General features: G+C 38.3%; 2 protein-coding genes and 1 long non-coding RNA gene across 7 annotated transcripts in view; 2 read left to right on the forward strand and 1 right to left on the reverse strand.

Annotated features, from left to right (window-relative positions):
* Nucleotides 1-32: 32 nt before the first annotated feature.
* Nucleotides 33-6,064, forward strand: LOC138042536 (synaptotagmin-1-like). 3 transcript variants are annotated; one of them, XM_068888459.1, is made up of 4 exons: nt 33-605; nt 2,385-3,082; nt 3,496-3,631; nt 5,322-6,064. In XM_068888459.1, exons 2-4 carry the CDS (start codon nt 2,411-2,413, stop codon nt 5,627-5,629), a joined length of 1,116 nt encoding a protein of 371 aa, XP_068744560.1. In that variant the 5' UTR covers nt 33-605; nt 2,385-2,410; the 3' UTR covers nt 5,630-6,064. The 3 variants fall into 3 exon arrangements, with proteins under 3 accessions (XP_068744560.1, XP_068744561.1, XP_068744559.1); XM_068888460.1 differs by having other exon boundaries at nt 33-408; XM_068888458.1 differs by lacking the exon at nt 33-605 and having other exon boundaries at nt 1,967-3,082.
* A 193-nt stretch (nt 6,065-6,257) lies between these two features.
* LOC138040900 (synaptotagmin 1-like) lies at nt 6,258-18,018 on the forward strand. 3 transcript variants are annotated; one of them, XM_068886614.1, is made up of 7 exons: nt 6,258-7,597; nt 9,164-9,417; nt 10,395-10,649; nt 12,630-12,790; nt 13,715-13,948; nt 15,321-15,444; nt 15,972-18,018. In XM_068886614.1, exons 2-7 carry the CDS (start codon nt 9,216-9,218, stop codon nt 16,274-16,276), a joined length of 1,281 nt encoding a protein of 426 aa, XP_068742715.1. In that variant the 5' UTR covers nt 6,258-7,597; nt 9,164-9,215; the 3' UTR covers nt 16,277-18,018. The 3 variants fall into 3 exon arrangements, with proteins under 3 accessions (XP_068742715.1, XP_068742717.1, XP_068742716.1); XM_068886616.1 differs by lacking the exon at nt 6,258-7,597 and adding an exon at nt 7,674-7,855; XM_068886615.1 differs by lacking the exon at nt 6,258-7,597 and adding an exon at nt 7,862-8,238.
* A 1,085-nt stretch (nt 18,019-19,103) lies between these two features.
* Nucleotides 19,104-20,659, reverse strand: part of LOC138040907 (uncharacterized) — a 4,160-nt gene continuing 2,604 nt past the window's right edge. Inside the window, exons 2-3 of the long non-coding RNA XR_011130709.1 lie at nt 20,345-20,475; nt 19,104-19,400 (exon numbers count right to left, since the gene is read on the reverse strand). This is a non-coding gene — a long non-coding RNA (uncharacterized lncRNA). The remainder of the gene's footprint in view (nt 19,401-20,344; nt 20,476-20,659) is intronic.

Here is a 20,659-nt window from a genome sequence, read left to right on the forward strand (position 1 = left end):
TCACCAACTGAGAAGTGCACTTGTGATCATGTTGAAATCAATTTTTTTAAATAGTTACAGTCCTTGCATAACCAGTTAATGTTTCACTACCCCCTATTTAAATTATGATTGTGATTGTTTTTTCTTTGTAGCAAGACTGATGAAAGAACGTGGAGCTGGTACCAGGCGAAATCTCGCAAATACATCAACGAAACCCACCAAGCGAACAGTGGAGCACCTTGCCTAGCGAGCAGGTTTCATGTTTTGGAACTTTTGTCGCTTCCTTTCTTGCACACAAACCAATTGCTTCATAAACTGGATTTTACTGTTAGAACTGTGTCCATAGGAGACTGTCTTAGTTTTCTGAGGGAAGAACAGTCTGCAGTAGTCTGCATGTGCTTATTAGTCCTGGCGTTACTATTTGCGCAGGTAAATTGCATAAATTAGGATCTAAAATTAATACGTTGAGCTATACTAGGGGAGTGGACGCCGCCTTTTGTTCCTTGTGGATCCCCTCCTATATACTACTTAGGGATTAATTTTCCGATGGTAGGAAAGACAGAGATATATGCAGTTTGTTATTTCAGAGAAATGTCGTTCAAGATGACACCATAGCGATTTTCGAGGTTTGTAATTTGTTGAGTTCATAACGAAGCAAACGTTTTATTTTTCACTGCTCAATCAGAACTCAGAAAATAAGATTCTAGACTGAAATGACCAAAAAAAAATTTTTTTTTTTCCCGCAAAAATGATTTGGAGGATCCCAATAATCTCGATTCTTTTTCATTAGTCGGGAATCCATTAGCTCGAGTCGTAATGATAATTAGACCAATCCTTTGAACGAATCAACCTTAAATCTTGTTTTAAAGCAAAATGTTTAACAAGCAGACCTTCAATGTACCACAAGTACTCTCAGTAAAATTTGCAGCTTCGCTCGGTAGCAAGAAGAACTTAGTATTCCAAAAAGCATCATTTTCTGAGGGAGGCTTACTATCAAGTTACGGGTTGTATGAATTCAATATTTGCTACTGTGTAAAGGCCGGGACACACGAGGCGATAAGTCGCAGCGACAAAATTAGCGAAAGCAGCGTTGTCGCACCGTGTGAACACTTCCGGCAACAAGTCGCTGCGACAAAATATAAATGAACCAATGAGAGAGCGTCATATGGTCCGCCATATTGAATTAGAAATCACTGCGTCTGCACCGACCAGGCGTCATGTCGTAGCAACTTGTTTTTCAAGTAGTATACACGGAGCGACTTGTCGCAGAGACCTGTCGCTGCGACTTGCCCCTTAGTGTGTCTCGGCCTTAAATGCCATCATCCATTATGACGCGATTATTTTAAACTGCCATTAAGGGTGGGCAGACACGAGGTGTCATGTTGCAGGGATATGTTGCAGCGACAAAAAACTTTTGTGGTGCACACTGAGGCGACATATAGCAGGGACAAAATCACAACATGTGCACACACATGAAAATGTTGCGACGTGTTCCATGAAGTTCAACTTGTTGAACTTCATGGGAAGCTGGGACATGGGTCGCTGCAACATATCCCTGAAACGTGTACCCACAGTACCCACAACATTTTCATGTGTGTGCACACATGTTGTGATTTTGTCCCTGCTACATGTCGCCTTAATGAACACTACACAAGTTTCTGGTCGCTGCAACATGTCTCTGTAACATGTCCCTGCGACATGACCTCTCGCGTCTCGCACCTTAACGAATCTTAGCACGCTTTGCATTTGAAAGAACTGACCGGTCGGACCAGGCATTTGGAAGGACAAACTCTACAACGCCCTTCGGGCCGGAATGATATATATATTGATCAAAAATAAGACGCAAACAGCAGTGATAAGCATATTGAACTTTTAGCGAAGGGCAAAACAGACTATCATTGTAAAATAACAGAGACCTTCTTTATTCAAGAACTTGAGCCAGCTTTCAACGTCAACATCGGAAGTGAAAAGCTGATGCTTTATTAATCTTTTCTGTTTTTATTATTATTATATATTTTACTGTTAAGTATTTGCTTAATCTAGGTTCCAGTCCCCTCATACGATTTGTTATATATAAATAGCTGTTTTAAATTTCAACGGTTGCTTTTGAAAATGTATGTAGAGCACATACGAAACGTCAAGTCATTATCAAAATGAACAAGTTCAATATGTTTATCACTACTGTTTGTGTCTTATTTTTGATCAAACTACGATGGCCCAAGAACAAAAGTATTTACGATATATATATTGCACCAGAACAATGCCAGGAATTACCATGCAAGTGATCCTTCAAATTGATGCCTTTTCTTTGCAAACTGACGGCTTTGGCCGGTCAGTTCTGACAAAAGGAAAGTGCCCTTTTGTCTTCTCTTTCCAATTTGTTTTAAGTTCTTTTTTCAACCTAGCTTGCATCGCTGCACAGCTCAAGTCGATGCTGTATTTATCAGAAGAAGCTAAGCTTGGCATCGTCAGTGGAGCTATTGCCATACTGATTCTTATGGTCATCTGCATCATTTGTAAACTGAGCAGGCTTCACAAAAAACCAGTGTACAAAGACTCCACCTTCTTGAAAGATGACGGCAAAAGCACAGCGAGGAAGATTTCACTCTCACAGTTTTCAACTTTTTCACCCGAATGCAGTGATTGCGAACAAGAAAAACAAAGTAAGGTCAACTATGGCATAGATCGGGACACTGCACAAACCTCCCACCAAAACAGAGGAAGTATTAAATTCTCAATGATTTATCAAAGCAATTTACAGATTCTTTTGCTTAGTATTATTGAAGCAAACCAGCTAGTGGGAAAAGACTTCTGGAATACAGTGGACTCTTACGTGAAAACGAGGCTTCAACCCGACGAAGAAGGAGTCTCCAGGAGACAAACAGAAGTAGTTAGAAAGTCTAAAAACCCAAGATTTAGCCAAAGTTACGAATTTCACCTGCCATTAGAAGACGTTCAGAGGTCAACACTTCATTTGTCTTTGTGGGAAGTCGACAAGTATTCCCGTCATTACTTGATTGGAGAGCTGCAAATGAAACTCGGTCAAGTGATCAAGGCAGATGAATCTCTGGCTTTTAACAAGGATTTAATGTGTTATCAAAAGGTGACTGATAAGACTTCCGTATGAAATGTTATTTTAAATTCTACACCATTACAAGTGACAAATTAGCAATAAATTCGGTCCACAAAGGCAGTGTTTGTGTTTAATGAGGCTCTGTAACCCAATGAAATCTCTTAATTTAATTGCACTAAGATTAGACTTTCTTCGAAAATAGCGATTTTTTACCTTGGGAAGAAATTAGAATGTTGCCATGTTTTCGGCACCCATTCATTGACCTTAAGTAATCAAAATGACCTTACATGATAAAAAGAGACATCAAGATAACGGAAATATGGTAATATTCACGCCAAGATTCAGGTTTAGTTTAATGTCGCCTTTGGTGACTTCTCAGGGAAATCTACATATGTCTGAAATAATATTTCCTATTTTGAACTAACGTTCTCTCTTTTTCCCAGACCAAGGCCAACCTGGGTGAGATTTTATTTTCCCTTAGTTACATGCCAACAGCTGAAAGAATGTCTGTTGTAATAATGAAGGCAAGGAACCTTAATCCACCATTCAGTGACTGGAGCACTGAGCCGCGTCCCATAAGTGAGTATTTTTCAATACTTACGCTCTGCATCCAAGCATAGTTAATAGATGTAACTATGATCCAAGGTATGAATGATCATGTAAAACATTATATACCTAAGAGAATGAAATTATTTAGAAAAAATGTACTAATTAGATAGCCGGCGCCTCCCAGCCTTCGTCTCCAGGTTCCTCTTTGTCTTTTATAAAGAGGAACGCCATTTGATGCACGCGCGAAAACCATCCTAGAGTCCCTAGGAAACGGCGGAAATTAATACAAGGGAACTTTCAAACCCGACCCAGGCCTCGCCACGTTCGCATAAGTTTCCTCGCCAATCATAAAGTTTCGCTTGAGCTCGTTTTCAAAAGGAGAGGGCAACTCTTCGGCCCGAATGATCATTCAATCAATCAGTCCTTTATTTAACCACGGTAAAAAATCAATCAGGTTGCGGTACAGGTGAATCGGTACAGGTGTGGTAAAGGTGAATCGACCGTTTAAAGGTGATCCCAGATATTTTGGATCGGAACACACTCAAAATTTCCTGAAATTTTGGCTACTGAATGAAAGCGCCTGTTGCAATACTAGTGTCCGCTAATTTTGCTGATCTGCCAGTTGATCTGTATTTATTTGTAAAACGTTTTATTTCGCTCTCGTTTCGGATCTGTGGATCGTTCCAAGATAGTGTGAAGCTGTTCATTAGTATTGTAGCAGCTTGTGCTGTTTTCAAGACACTGTTTCTGCTGCTTAGTCTTACGAGAACTGTTACACCGCTAGCCTCGATTCGGGTTCTAGACTCCAAACTTGCATGAATGAAACTTTACGTTCTAAAGGAAAACACGTTCTATTAACAGTAGTCTAGGAGCGTCCTAGGTCGAAAAGAGTAGTGGCAAGACGTACCATTACATCTGAAGGAGGGAAAAAGCCGATATAGGTTGAGGCAAACAGCGAGAGAGAGAAGGGGAGAGAGTCAGTGAAAGGAAAGCAGTTTCCTTCTTGAAAGGTTCAGAAGCTCATGATTTTGATTCCTGTTAGGAGTGCTGATAAAGACATTATTATTCATTCAAAATATTTCCCCGTTTCTGATTGGTTAAAACCACACGCATAATTCACCATAACCAGCTGCTGTTCACCAAATTTGGAAAGAAACTTCGTCATATGGAATCAATGACGTCAAAAGTGCAGCCCGCTGCAGATTATTGAACCGATGACGTCAAAATGACGTCAAAAGTGCAGCCCGCTGCAAATTATTGAACCGTTGACCAAAAAAAGCTGGGGACGAGATTGTGTTATTTTTGTTGAGCAGAAAAATGGCTGCGAGTAGGTTTAGAAGTTTGAGCGAAGAAACTATTTTGAATGAATAATAAAGCAATTATTGAATTCGGCTTTCCTAGAGTATGAAGAATTCTGCAGATCTCGGAGGATGTTATCCACCTCGGCCTTCGGCCTTGGTGGATAACACCCTCCTCTACCTGCAGAATTCTTCATATCCTACTCAGCCTCATTCAATAATTGCTAATTATTAATTTCATTTACCTACCGGGAAATCCAGTGTACACTCCAGTGTGTATCAGTAGAGGGTTTAAGATGCAACGCACGATTACCGCGATAATTGAGGGGATTTGGTTGGGAGGGGTGTGGCAGTTACTTAGGTAAACCATTGCCTCCGTTCGAAATGTCCTGATCAATCGCCTATCTTCACTGTGTATGCAGATCCATTCATTAAAGTCGTTCTACTCTTCGATGGAAAGAAGGTGAAAAAGAAGAAAACCTCAATCCGAAAAAAGGAAAGCAATCCAGTGTACAATGAATGCATGATGTTTGACGTTCCTCCGGACCTGCTCCACAGAGTGTTGTTTGTTATATCAGTAGCGGACTCAAAGGCCGACTCCTCGAGAAGCGATGTAATTGGTCGAGTTGTTGTGGGCTCTGCTTCTACTGGCGAGCCACTCAGACACTGGCATCAGATGCTTATATCACCAAGGAGACCAGTAGCCGCGTGGCATCGCCTCAGATTATGAAATAAATGAGAGGCAAATAGAAACAGCAGTAATTCGAGCAATTCACAACAAGTGCAAGAGATGAAATGAAACAATCACGAAACGAAAAATGTAGGCAGCGCTGAGTTAGTTGAAACGAGTTACACCGTTTTCTGATTCGCCTATAGCCTCCTTCGCTGGTGTCGTTTTTGCTCGTGTGCGTGACCAAGCAAAGTCAACCCTTTTGACTCCCAGCATTGATTCATTGATCATGGCGTAAATTTAGTTCTCAATTTCAATACACTGTCATGTTGACCAGTTTTGAGAATGAAGAGTATTATCAGCTTTAATGGTATGATCCTGACATAACATCAGATTCTCATAAACAGCCAACGAAGAAATCTGTGGATATAGTTAACAAAATAAGTGAACTTTAAGATCACGGAAATCAAAGTCAAAGTGCTCGTTTTCATTTTGGCGAAATAAAAACAGAATATTTGATTTCAAAGTGGCGTTTTCGTAATTTAACAAAGGGATTTGGGACGAGATTGGACTTGTACCGCTGAAGTATTACTTGTCACATCCATTTCGTATCTTGGACAGATTTGTACCGATTGCATGTTACGAGATTACGTCAGTAGTAGTGTGAAACTCAAAACATACGTTTGAAGAAACCGTCAGTGTGGATGTACAGTCGAGTTATTGCAATCTTGCAAACGAATCGGTTGTCAGAGTGAATACGCTAAATTTAAACCGGGCACAAAGAGTAATAACTCGCTTTGTTTATTAACATCTTAATTAAGAAGACAGTATCAAAACGGAAGTTGATACAACGACACCGGTCTATTTGTAACACCGTGACTTGCAAAACCAATACCGAAGTTGTTTACGAACGGATCTTTCAGAGATGAGATCACTATACAACACCAGCTCTAAGGAATGGGTCGCACTTTGGGCAACTCACTAAGGACAACCCTTACTAAGTGGGAGTCTTTCAAAGTCGAATGCTCACTTGACAACTTTATGAAGTATAGTATTCGCAGTTTCGAAAAAACTAGCTTTCACTGGATACATTAACTCTGCTAAAACTGACCTCGCAGTACATTGACACTGAACAGTGGAAGCTCAATTGTTCTTGAGAACACCTGTGTTTTTGTTAATTTATAGCAAGGTATAATGAATTACTCCAGAAAAACATAATGGAAGAAGCAGGTGAAGAAGTTCAAGTGACAGGCAACAAATTTCAGTTTCCTCTGGACATGTCTTAAAACGAGGATATATTGTTCGAGTTCAAGTGTGATGTTTGTTCGTTAATATCCCTGACTACATTTCAGCAAATCCGAGGTTTCAAGGCTACGTAATTCTGCGCAACATAAATGTTACGGTATTTTCGAAAACCGTGCTTTTAGAAAGTTTTGTTTTCGATAAAGTTGATCCGTTGTTAAATTTAATGGGGTTCCTAGTCTTGGCAAAAACTCACTATCCAATAGCCTGAATATTTTTAGCGAGCGGAGGAGGCACTGAAATCCGGGCTATTAAACAGTGAGTTTTTGCGAGCTTAAAACAAGACTTATTGGGTTTCCGGAGCTTTAAAAGGAAGTTAATTGGCGTCTTAACACTTGAGATAACGAATTAATTTGCATTTGAAAGGTTTTCAACGACCCAAAGGTGGGTGGGCATTTTTTGAAATGGTTTGAAAATAAAGTTCCTGTCAGTCTTCAAACGTCACCTGTCATGCGAACTTGCAATGGATTTTAAACGCTGCATTGCTGAATTTTAAAATCTATTGTACGTACTTGCAGAATTTTTCACGGGCACGTAATTTTGAAAGAAAGCCGAATACTTCCAAATGTTTTGATCCTTGGTAAAAAAATTCGCTCGGATACTGACCGTCGGTTAGGTTGTGGTTAACACAACTTCTGGAAATTGCATCAGTGATATAGCTAGTGTTGCTGGATTTCATGACTGGCTGCCGCCAGTTGATTTGAGAGAGATCAAGTCTTGCTAACGGTAAGTTGGATTTACAGTGTAATTCTAAGGCTTACGTTTCAAAGCGTCCGTTGATAAATCTTTCCTTGTGAATATCGAAAAGCCAACCGTTAAGAGACAAATATTTTTGAACATTCAAGTTAATTAATTACTACGTCAAACTCGGAAAAGGACAAATCTAGGTGTGTTTTTGACAAACACAATTACGAGATTTCCACTGAAATACTCTGCCATTGTTTCAGTAAAAGCGGAAAAAATGAGAGTACTCGTGCGTGGAAGGTAAGCCAGTTTAGCTATAGCTCGCGAATATTTCACTGAAAAATCGCCACCGTTTCATGCAGTGTTATTTTCTATAGTTGCAATAGTATGCAGTAAAATTGCGCAAGATCTGCTAGTCGAAAGGGAGTTTTCGCGTTGCCTTGATTAAAAATTTAAAGCTTCTTCAAGAAGTTCGTTAGATCAGACTACAAATATGTCCTCGATCACATGTTGTAAGCTTGACAAGATGGCAGCCTACAGATAACGACATTAAGCTAAATGAGCAATACTTTTTTGGACTGGAGAAATTCACCTTCAACAAGGAAACAGCGTGCGTTTGAGTAGCATCTCCGATAACCTGTTCGGTGAACAATCGTACCTGAATCTAACTGGATTCATAACCGGTAATGTATTCGATAAAGTCTTGTTTTTAAGCTAGCCTTAAATCTTAATGTTTTTATTGTGGTGTAAAGAACGTTACAAAATATTCGCCATCGATAAGCGATCACTGATTTTGTAACTACTAACTGAAATGAACATGATGGCATTGGCCACGAGTCTGACGCGTGGATTTAAAATTATGATTTGTCCACCTACACCACTGGAAAAGTGCGTAGATGGTAATTGTGAACAACGGACAAGCGATGAGCGAGCTCTTTTTCTATTGAATGCTGTTGAAATAAACGCACCGATGTTGAACAGGGGTTGAACAAACACAAAGGTCGAAATGCCTCACAAGTCAACGAACTTTTTTTAAAGTCACGCGACGTCTGTATAGTTTAGGTTAAGTTGCCTTGATGACATCTGATTGTAATTTTATCGGATCCGCTGCACGTAGATAACTTTGGAGCTCAGTTTTTTGCGATTTGAAGATTATCAACAGTCAAACAAGACAAATTGTTGAAATTTCCTTTTCCAATTACTCTCGCACCAGTCCTTCATGCCATTTTCAACTTTCGCGGGAAATATGTAACAAAGGTGAACTTTCATTCTAACGACGGTCCAGAAACTGATCAATACTTTATTTTCACTTTGTTAAAGATAGTTTCTAGTAGTTCATAAGATTTTTAATCGAATCATCCGATTGCTTCTTTTTTGTGAATCGCATGTTAAAGCTGTACCTACAAGTAATGACTTTTTGTGTATTGATTTTTCAACCGTTTCCTTTTTTATATTGCATTATAACGTGGGAATCAAATTTCACCTATGAATTCACAGACACCTTAGCTTACAGTGTTGAGAAGCTATACATTTTAAGCAGCTACTTCTTGCTGGAATCAAACAGAATAAATAAAACTAAATTTTGTGCCTTCATGATTTTTTCTTCAGAAGTACTTTCATTAGCAAGCCATTCCAATTTTAAGTGCCAAACGAGTATTCTATGGGAATTTCAACACTTTCAAACAGAACTGTGAAACTAAACAGAAGTGACGAAGAGGACAGCAAGAGAGAGAAGAAACCAAAGACAACAGCCAAGCCACAAGAGATCAAAACAACTCCAAAGCCAACTGAATTTATACCGGTTATGACAACATTAAAGCGACAAACTACTGAAAAGCCTCAGAAAGCAATTCCTCAAGGAGGTATGTGTCTTCAGTGCAACATTACATTTTTCTAGACTTCCCTGGATCATTGCTGGCCACGCTGCGAAAAATAGTTCACAGTGAATATCACTTTAAGGTTCTCAGAACCCCCTGTAAGTTTGCATTCAGTTTGTTGTGCAACAATTTTGTCTATTACAAAGCACGTTAAAATGAACAGGGACAGTTTTAGAGGCAGGATATAGTTAATCCGAGGGAATTAAGCCGGTGTCACAGCGGATTTTGACCCCCCGCAGATTTGGACCCCCCCCCCCCCGGTCCATATCCGCTAGCGGATTAGGACCCCCCTTCGCAGATTTGGACCCCCCCACCCACAAAACATTCCTTTTTCCTAATTTATTCTAACTGAAAGCTTTTAGGTGATGTCCTTTAAGATTTCCACACAAGATCGCGTACTATAATTGACGAAGAAAAGCGCACATATCGTTTCATTTCTGTGAAACCTACTTTCTGAATTATTATCACTTTCTACAAGAAAATTATGTAAGAAAATTATGTATGGTTATGTTTTTACTGAGTTTTGTTAAGGGGTCCAAATCCGTGGAGGGGGGTCCATATCCGCTAGCGGATATGGACCCTGGGGGTCCAAATCCGCTAGCAGATATAGACCGGGGGGGTCCAAACCGCTAGCGGAAAGCTTTTAGGTGATGCAAATCCGCTGGCGGATTTGGACCGGGGGGTCCAATTTTAGGGGGGTCCAAATCCGCCAGGACACCGGTATAGGTATTCATGGATCATGTGTCCAACTTTGGAGGGTTTTGACCAAAGACCTATTTCTTTCATTACATGCCAGCCAGCAGTGTTTCAAGAAATTTATTCTGCAATAAGATTCCATAAAAATCACCAAACAGTTCCCAGAGCCATAATGCCTTTAAGCACAAGAACATAATTACCAGTAGTCAACTCAGCATGAACTTAGATCAAACCTTTCTATAATTTTATTTTTGTTTTTTCCATAGTACCATGGTGGATTGTACTTGCAGTGTGTCTACTAGCCCTTCTTGTAGCTGGCATGTGTTTTTACTGTATGTGTTATCGCAAATGTTGCAAGAAGAAGAAAAAAGATGAGAAAAAAGCAGCCAAAGAGAAAGTAGACTTGAAAACTGTAAAGATGCTTGCAGCAAGCTACCAAGAAAAAGTTCAACCATCTGTAGATGAGTTAGATTATAACAGCGATGAATTCCAATCTGATGGAAGTGCAGGGGTTAAAATAGGTATGTAAACATAAGGTAACATAAATTTTGAGTTGTTTGACGCTCTGGTTTCAGCAATGATCTGGGTTAATTACCATAACAACCTACAAGGTTTGGTGTGACTCTGGATCTAACAACTCTGCCCAAGACTGCTGGTTCTGGTGCTTGCTTCAGTATAACCTGCAATCAGGCATACTTTTCTTTAGGACCCAAGATGATAAGTAGGGAGGGAGGTCATGATCACAGGTTAGCTTCAGTAGCATCCAACATTGCAGCATTGTGAAAAGCAGGCGCATGCGCTTTATGAAAGACAACACATAGTTGGCCTTGTTACAGATGTCAAATGTCTATTTGCAACAACAGGATTATAGTCAGAGTTAAGGTTATTGTTAATGAAGGGGCATTTTGTGACATTTTTCCCACCTCTTCTGGACAAACCTGATGTTGAATTCAGGAAAGAAGGGCAAGGGGACAATTCAGGTAGTTTATATTAGGGAACATGCAGAGCATGCATCTCACTCTCATTTAATCCTCGGCATATCTACCTGCCTGACCAAAACCGGGAGGTTCAAATAAATTAGGTTAAATGTTTCACTGTCTACTCCCCTTAAAGTGCCTATCACCTCCACACACTTTTCCACTTTATTTCTTCTCCGAAATCGTCGTAAAAAATACATCGTGTTTTTGTTAGAACCTTTGATTGATTATTGGCTTTGAAAAACGGGATTCAATACCAGGTTGACATCACAGACTGCTTTGCACTGATAAAGTTCTTTGAAAACAGTGATACAAATTAATTTGTGACGTCAACCCAGCATCGACCCTCATTGCTCAGTTATTCATCAAAGGATGACCATTTTCCTAGCCTGTGAATACAGCCGCCTCTTATAGCTAACCGCCGTCGCTTGATCGGGGGTTCTAAAAACAACACAACGTATTTTGGACGATTTCAGAGAATAAATAAAGTCGATAAGTGTGTTGAGGTGATGGGCACTTTAATGGGCCTTACAGCACTGATGAAACAAGTAATGTTACAGTAGTAAATGAATGTTATGTAGCAGACTTCAAAATTGTAAGTGATAAGAACTAGACTAGTTTCTTATTTATAAGCATGGGTTAGTTGTTGAACTAGGCCAACAACAACTTAAGGTTGTGGTCAGAGCCGACCTTCAGCCAAAAATTCAGCTCCCTGTGTTTTCATCTGATCTGTTTCCAATTCCTAACAAAGAGTTTAGGATCACAGTAAAGCCTTAAGTGCTGAGAAAATTTAATCAAAATAATGATTTTAAATTTCTGGCCTCTCTCCATCAAAGCTTTTTACAGACAATGAAACAAACATCAAAGATATAACAGAACAGAACAACTTTTTTTAAGAATCCCAACTGGTTGGATGCAAAACAGTTGGCTATTTACAAGTGCAACCAAGGAGATGAACCAGTGACAACTACAAACAATTTTGGCTAGTAGTTGCCAGAATGGGTCTTGCACGAGGGACCTCCATATCTCAAGGCAAGCACTGTAACCACTCACCCTGCGAGCAGAGCCTCATTTTGTCTTTTTCTTTACCGAGAACGCCAAAATCGAGCAAGCAAAAGAAAGGCTCTGCTAGCAGGGTGTCTAACCACTCAGACATGCCACCTCCTCAAGGTTTAGGTTCTTCCACGACCAGCAACAAAATTACTTTAATTTGTGGGAAGTTAGGTTCACATTGCAACCCTGGTTGACAATCATAGTTTGATGCCACCTTAGTTTGAAGAAATTTGAATGTAGCTTTGAATGAAAAGTTACAATAATAATTTATTCAAAGAAATAAACTTTAAAGCTACACTCAAACTTCTTCAATTAGCCAAAGAAGCATCAAACTACATCTGATTACAGTTTTGCCTTTTATCGTCCAAAATAATAGTAATAATAATAACAATATCTGTTTATCGCCAACTTCTTGCCTCCTCCTCAATGCACCAGTTGGCACATTCTTGACTTAAATTACTTTCATAAAAGGTCGTCTCCACTTCACTTTGGACTACAGTTTTCAAGACAACTCTCTGACAGTTGGAGTTGTGGAAGCACAGGATGTCCCTGCTAAAGATTTCAGTGGAACTTCTGATCCATATGCTAGAGTTATGTTGTTACCAGATAAGAAAAAGAAATTTGATACAAAGGTAAGCATGATTTGTAGGCTATTTACATGGTTGCAATATCATTATCATTTTTTCCCTCAGCCTTGATTGTTCAGTTAACAATGTCAAGCCATGTCAAGTATTCCATCCAAGAAACAAAAATATTTAATTAACAGTTATTCACAAAGGACAAAGAAAGTTCAATTACTTATCATTTCCCCGTAAATTGTCTTCACTCACTTGATCAGTGACCTTTTTTTTCCACCAAAACAAAAGAAAACGTTTGCATGACAATCTAGCTCAATTCCCGGAAGATTAGTTGGGTACACAAATACGGCAGCCATTCCATTGCTTAGGAACACTAACATGGCAACGTGACGTCACGTGAAAGCACCATTATCCCGAGATGAAGTCAAGGGGTCAATCCACAACATTGAGAGCTCTACAATCACCTAAACAATAATTACTATTTTATTTAGTCTGTAATATTGTTATTCACTCATAACAAAAAAACTACCACTCAATCATTAGTACCAAAAGGCTTAACCTCGATATATTAGGTTTTTGTTTAGCTCACAGGCACACAAGACACATGCAGGGACCAGAGGGATTCCAAAGCTAAGGATTTGGAAATTGTAGCCAACGTTTTAATAATGTGCTGTAAAAAAAGCCAACAACTGACATTATTTATTATTATAAGCACCTAATGGCCTACAGTCAATTGATTGTTGGTCATGGTTTTTCCTGAAAAAGTATGGGCAGTTTGTCAAGTGACTATTTGCTGTCCTTTGGCAGCCAAATAGTGGCCAACACTTGGCCAGGACTATGGATCTAAAGTCCACTTTCAGTCAATTGTGACACTGTTCTTAACAGTATTATTACATAGATATAATACATCTCAGTGGTTCTTAGAAACCAAAATCAACATTCACCACTGACACAAAATCACGAATTACTCCTATTCAGGTTCACCGCAAGACACTGAATCCTGTATTCAAGGAGACATTTGTTTTCAAGAACATTCCCTACAGTGAAATAACAAATAGAACTCTTTGTATAGAGCTATATGACTTTGATCGCTTCTCCAGACATGATATCATTGGAGAAGCTAAGCTTCCTTTAATTGATGTGGATTTAGCAACAAATATTGATGAGTGGCGTGCATTGATTCCTCCTTCTTCCACTGGTGGATTATTAGGGGTAAGTCAGATAGTGATTTACAGGTTTTAGTTTGTTCCTTAAGGTTACCGTATACCTTAAGGGGTGTCTCACGTCCAAAGCGATGCAGCGTGTCCGGTTTAAACTGTAGATACCTGAACCCCTATATCAAATTAAAGCTTATAGAGCTGGCTATCAAACCATATCAAGAATTTTGAAATTAAATGAATTGTCGAAGTTTTCACAGCCTCTAAATGTGAGCGTCTGAATCACCTTTTCAAAGCTACAAGTCAAAGCAAATTTTGCTTTTCACTATTTTATTTTGTTCCTCCGTTTCCTGACTCAAAGTGCTAAAACACGGTGTCTGCGTTTTGCCATACTCAGTTACAGTGAAAAGTTACAGAACGTTTTCGAAATAGTATCAAAAAAATGTGAAGTGTTTGTACAAAAATCGCTCTCAGAGAAAAAATATTTTGAAATAAAACATTCGCAGACACCTTTATGTTGTTTATATGTTAACCTAGCCACTGTCAAAATTTGGGGGCAATCGGACAAATTCCCTGTGAGTTTTAGCTCTTTAAAAAGTCCGCTTCAAGTGAAAAAATTGATTCGAGAAAACAGCGCTAAAACTGTCAATCAGACGGGTAATTTTTTACTTCCGGCCAAAATATAAAACCGTCATTTCTCTGCCAATTTTTAATCTTTTTGAATAATTTCTTTTTTACGTTAGAGATCCCATTTCGATCATTACTTTAACTGAAAAATCCAAATTTGAAGAAAATTGCCGATCTGAAGGTATAAGGTAACCTTAATTCCCTTGAATAGGGAGATCCACAACGCCAGAAAATACCCAATACTCTTTATACACACCAGTATCTCAAAATTACAGCATTTCTTACATTACATGTACTTGCTTTGGTAGTTAGTTGGTTGCATCTTTGATATGCCAAAATGTGACTGTGTGATGCAGTTAGAAAGGTTTTGTCACAAATATGCCTTAAGCCTTTGACATCCAAATCGGCCTAAACTAGCCAGACAAAGTATTTTACTCTGTCTAACGCCAGATGATTTTACTCGTTAATGGGGAACCCCTGGGAGTCAATGGGTTAATCACTCACTGAAAATGTCCATTAATGTGACTGGGTAATGTAGTTATGAGTCATACTTGGTTATCTCAAATTTGATTATGTGACTGCGTGATGCAGTTCTAGTCAATACCCACATTTCACCCTTGCTCACCGTAGAGTCTACAGCAGCTCAGTGGACTGTGGTTAAGCATCAAACTAGATCACAGAGGATCGTGGGTTCAAATGCCATCTGGGGCTCAGTCTTTTTCTGAGTTTCCATTTTATGCATAATATCTTTCATGTATCATGATTAACTTTGTAATTTACATTTGGTTTCTCCTTTTAAGTCTTCAACAACTGCACTAGGTCAGATTTGTTTTTCTTTGCGTTACGTCCCTGCTGCTGGCAAACTTCAAGTTGTTATCTTAGAAGCGAAAAACTTAAAGAGTGCAGATGTCTCAGGATATTCAGGTAAGCAATAATTATTTCTCTGGACAATGTCGTGGAAAGAGATAGGCAATGAGGAAGCTATTTCACTCATCTCTAACACGCCTCACAAGCATCTTCAAAATTATCCACACTTCCACACTGGAGAACCATCTTAAGAAATTATTTCATTTTTGGTGATGGAAAAATTATTGGTGATATTTTCAAATAATTTATTCAGGCAGAAATGAGCAATTTTTGAGCTTAACTTGACTCCTGAAATTGTATGCAAAGACTATGAAGATCTGTGAGGAGTGGACCACAACGTAGAATTTTTTAGACTTACTACGATCTTCCCTAGTACCCAGGCAAGTGACCATTAATTTTTGTAAAAGTACCCATGGAGTTTAAAAGATCCTTAAAAGAGGTGTTTTCTCCTAAAACCAGTATTTTAATATCCTTAAAGCTCCTCAAATATCCCACAAATCATTTTACCATGGTACAGTTACTCCAAATTATGATCTCTGAAACCTGCAAGATCTCAAGGGTGTGTTGTACTTTCTTCATTCTAGATCCATACGTTAAAATAGCACTTATTCAAGAAGGAAGAAAACTAAAGAAGAAAAAGACAACAGTGAAGAAAAGAACTCTTAATCCTTATTACAATGAAAACTTTACATTTCAAGTTGCATTTGAGAACATAGAGCAAACATCTTTGATAATTTCAGTGCTGGATTATGACCGAGTTGGCCGCAGTGAGGTTATTGGAAAATGTGTTGTGGGAGAACTGTCAACAGGTCCTGATAAACAGCACTGGATAGATATGCTGGCATCACCAAGAAGGGCAGTCGCACAGTGGCACACGTTGCACAATTAGACACCGTTAACTTGGCCGCTAGTTATTCACCAAATGGCAACACTACAAATTCTGCAACTTTCAAATCCTGGTACTACTCAATCTTAAGAGCTACTGTAATCATAACATTCTACCTACTCATGATCATACCTTGAAACAAGAGCGATGTTTGGCCTGTTGCATGATATACACATTTATGAATACTGATTGTTTTTCCCACTGTATCAGTTGCACCTGGTCATTCTTTATCACTGAAAAAGGCTGGTACTCCTACGACTTCAGCACCAGGAAGACACTTTATCCTACTTTAAAATGGCACTTTGTTTTCTCTCTCTGTGCTAACTCAGGGCATACACACACTATTAATATAGGTAATCACATGATTTCAAGTGCATTTAGGAATAAATAAGCACAAGTAAATTTTTTCAAAGATGACCAAAATTGCACGAGCCTTTAGGGCGAGTGCAATTTGTAGTCTTTGAAAAAATTACAAGTGCTTATTTATTCCAAATTTTTTCAAAGATGACCAAAATTGCATGAGCCTTTAGGGCGAGTGCAATTTGTAGTCTTTGAAAAAATTACAAGTGCTTATTTATTCCAAATTTTTTCAAAGATGACCAAAATTGCATGAGCCTTTAGGGCGAGTGCAATTTGTAGTCTTTGAAAAAATTACAAGTGCTTATTTATTCCAAATTTTTTCAAAGATGACCAAAATTGCACGAGCCTTTAGGGCGAGTGCAATTTGTAGTCTTTGAAAAAATTACAAGTGCTTATTTATTCCAAATTGCACAAGAAAAATCATGTGATTACTTATTTATTTTGTTGAGGGTGCCTGGTTCAAAGCTTTCATTAGCCAGTTGCTTATGCCTTCCTTTGTAGTCTTTTAATGAAAACATTGCTACTCTCACATTCTCGTCAAATCGCCCCGCCATTTTGTCAATTGGCTATCAGTGAACTTCTTTGTTCATTGACCAATCAGAATGCTTGCTTTATTACCCTTTCTTGCATTCAATTACCTCTTTTCTGCACTGTGTTACCGAAAAACTGCACTCCTCTCAGCCAATCAGATTGCATAATTTTTTCATGTATATTATTTAATACTTTTACTTTAGAGCAGTTTTCAATTGAGTGTCGAAAGTAATTAGTGAATTACTTTGGTTTATGATTACTTCACTCAGTGATTTTTTCAACCAATCAGAAGTGAAATCAAAACCAATTGTGGCTCGGTGCAAGTTTTCCCGTGCTTTGTGTCGGCTACTTGTAATTACTTCGAGTTTTGATTGGTTTACTGGATTGTCTCCGACCTTTTTGATTGGCCAAAGTAATTACTTTGGTTTTGGTTTTACAACACTCAATTGAAAACCGCTCTAGAAGCAATTATTATTACTGTCATTATTGTTATTATTTTTACTATAATTAACAAATTGGATTTTTTTTTAAGAAAATGAAAGTGTTTCTTAAATAATGTTTACTATCACTTGTACTTTACAGAATCTGATTTAGATAAAATAATATTAATTTTTACATTCATGGCTGGTTGACTTAGTTTTAAAAAATGTGTGAAGGGTCAAGATTTCTTGTGTCAGAGATACAACTCTGAGCACACCAAGGCCCAAGATGGTAATCAATATGATGAAATACATCTTGGTATCTCTTAAAGTACACATATCAGGCTGGTTGATTGTTAGAGGGGTTGCATCTGATATGGCTCAAACCATTGTAAATAGACAGTGGGTATTAAAACTCAGTGTATTTAAAGCAAATTTGGCAATATGATCATCATTAGTACATCTTGTTAATATTATTCAAGTGAATTGTGCGTTTTACTCATTCTTGTTTTTATTAACAACCTCAAAGGTTATTACCAAGCTAAAATTAACCTCCAAACAGCAAAATAAAATTTTTTTCCCACGGTATTTAAACCAAATCAAACAAAGGCTGAGTGAAGACATCACCATGATCATGTTTTGTTTTAATGAGCTACCATCACCCCTTTTAACTGATTAGTAGCTCTCACAGTGCAGTGTAAAAAAAAGACTAAGTGAAAAAGCAAAAGGATATACATAAATAAGACAACATATTGACTACAGGTAGCAATCATAGCCCTCAACTCAGACTCACTGTGAGCTCCTCAAGTAATTTTTTCCTCCCCAAAAAATCTGCCTGATTTTTCAATCAGGGCAGCCACTTCCACTCACAAAGATTACAAGTAGAATCACAAACTATTTGCACCTTTCTTAAAAGGGACTTGGACTTTACCATTTTCTCACTCATAAATTCCTGGAAGTAAGGAAGTAGAATTCCTTAGTACATGGCACTCAGTGAGGGTGTCTCGGTATTCCACCCATCAAAAGAAAAGCTATATCCAATATGTAAGGAGGATAATTTTAGTTTAGTTATTTAATTCTGCAGGGTAATTATAGACCCTTAAATTAGGTCACTTGAATGTTTTGTTTTGCCATTCCAGACCATGTGATATTCTCAGGGGAATACAATTTACTGTTTCCTAGAGTCCTGTCACATGGTGTGAAATGGAAAAACAAAATGTACAATCTAAAACGAAGAATGCTACTACAAGCAAAAACATTGTTTTGGGAGGGTGACACTAAGCTTTACTCTCAGAAAATTAGAGCAGCAAGTAGCCTCATATGCCAGGCCAAGAAAAAAAATGAAGCTTACACTCCTTTTAGTCTAAAGTTTGACTTTCACATTTTGCAACACTACCCAATTACATGCCAAGAACCCACATTTGCCTAACAAAGAATATAATTTATATATATATTTGCAGAGGCTTTGTCCCATGGCCATTAATAATATTAAGAAGAAGGAAGAGAAAACTGATAGAAAATTACAGCAAAAATACTTTAATCACTCATCTTAGCCAGATTGTGCATTGAATACAATGGATTATCAGAAAACCACAAATTGATATTTACAAACATCCTCCTAACAGCGGCAGAAGAACCACCATTCACACTGGCAATTCCTTTCCTCCAGATTCTTCATTTTACTTAAAAGTACCTCAAAGTTCTTTCATTTGTAGCAACAAAGGACAACCAAAGCAACTTGGCCTTTATCAATGATGAGCACTCTGCTTCCCCTTTGCTTTCTCTTCATCTTCTTTCTCAAACACATATTTGTGACCCTGTAAACAGATGAGGCACTGATTAGAATTAAAATACAGGCCTCAGTTGTTCAAAAGGTGGATTAAGCACTATCCAACACATAATCCGGCAGGTACAAAACACAAGTCACAGGTCATTGTTTTACCAATACAGAAAGTATCCTAAACATTCATAAAAGCTAACCTTAGGCCTAATTAGGTCTAAGGAAAAGTTTTTAGGCCTAACGTTAGCTTTTACGAATGTTTAGGATACTTTCTGTATAGGTAAAACAATGACCTGCGACCTGTGACCTGCGTTTTGTACCTACTGGCGTAAATCACAATCCAGTGGATAAACACTATCAAAACCGATTGAGTTATCCAGTGGATAGTGATTTATCCAGTGGATAGTCCAATCCACCCTTCGAACAACTAGGGCCAGATTTTCTTGATGATTGTTTTTGACATTAGGAGAACACAATTTCTAATCTTTGGTATCCTGTACATAAGGTGAGCTGTAGCAAATTTCTGTTCTTTCGTTCGTCTGCTTTTTCATTGCCATTTTGAATTACATCATATGTGCATTGATATGTCATATGCACAAATGATGACTGCACAAGTCATGATTGTTACTTCCTATAAGATTGTTTCTTCCCTACCCTTCTACTTTGCTTTCAAAGCGACTGCCAAAGTAACTTCAATAATCCGAGAAATTACTACTAGTAGAATCATCATAGTACTCAAACTCATAAATTATAAATTATGGTGTGACGGTCTTTCACACAGCTATACAAACCAATGAGGCTAACTTGGAGCTCATCAACAATAATAATATTTTTGTAAAATTCAAGTCTGTTATGACAATAACAAGCACTGGCTACAATATGACAAATTTAAATCTGTGCTGGCGATTACAATGCAAAGTTATATATACCCAGTACATATGTTCAGTACCATACAGGGAGATGCATACAGATATAACTCACCACTAATTCATGCCAGTCATGCTTCAGCCTCCATAGAACCCAAAAAACCATAGTCCCACCAATGACTTTCGACAAAATAACATGGATCCTCTTTGGTTTAGGGATTTCAGCAATTGCTCCCCCTAACATTTCTAACAGAAAAAAAGTAATCACAAGGAGTTCATTGTACTCAACATTAGCAGAAAGTACAGTATTGCGAGTGAGGACAATGTGCGAGCCATGCAAGCCAACATGGCGACCCATGCGAATCAACATGCAAGTCACCCAGTTATTGAAAACTAACTGTTTCAAAATGGGTGCTTTGACTTAAATACT

Source organism: Montipora capricornis, chromosome 3 (assembly GCF_036669925.1).
Source record: "Montipora capricornis isolate CH-2021 chromosome 3, ASM3666992v2, whole genome shotgun sequence".
NCBI classification, from domain to species: domain Eukaryota; kingdom Metazoa; phylum Cnidaria; class Anthozoa; order Scleractinia; family Acroporidae; genus Montipora; species Montipora capricornis.

Coding starts and splice junctions, on each gene's coding strand:
- LOC138042536 (XM_068888458.1), top strand. CDS start 2,192: ATGGCCCAAGAACAAAAGTATTTACGATATATATATTGCACCAGAACA. Junction 3,083..3,495: donor ATTTAATGTGTTATCAAAAG/GTGACTGATAAG, acceptor TCTTTTTCCCAG/ACCAAGGCCAACCTGGGTGA. Junction 3,632..5,321: donor CACTGAGCCGCGTCCCATAA/GTGAGTATTTTT, acceptor CTGTGTATGCAG/ATCCATTCATTAAAGTCGTT.
- LOC138040900 (XM_068886614.1), top strand. CDS start 9,216: ATGGGAATTTCAACACTTTCAAACAGAACTGTGAAACTAAACAGAAGT. Junction 13,949..15,320: donor CCACTGGTGGATTATTAGGG/GTAAGTCAGATA, acceptor TCTCCTTTTAAG/TCTTCAACAACTGCACTAGG. Junction 15,445..15,971: donor AGATGTCTCAGGATATTCAG/GTAAGCAATAAT, acceptor TCTTCATTCTAG/ATCCATACGTTAAAATAGCA.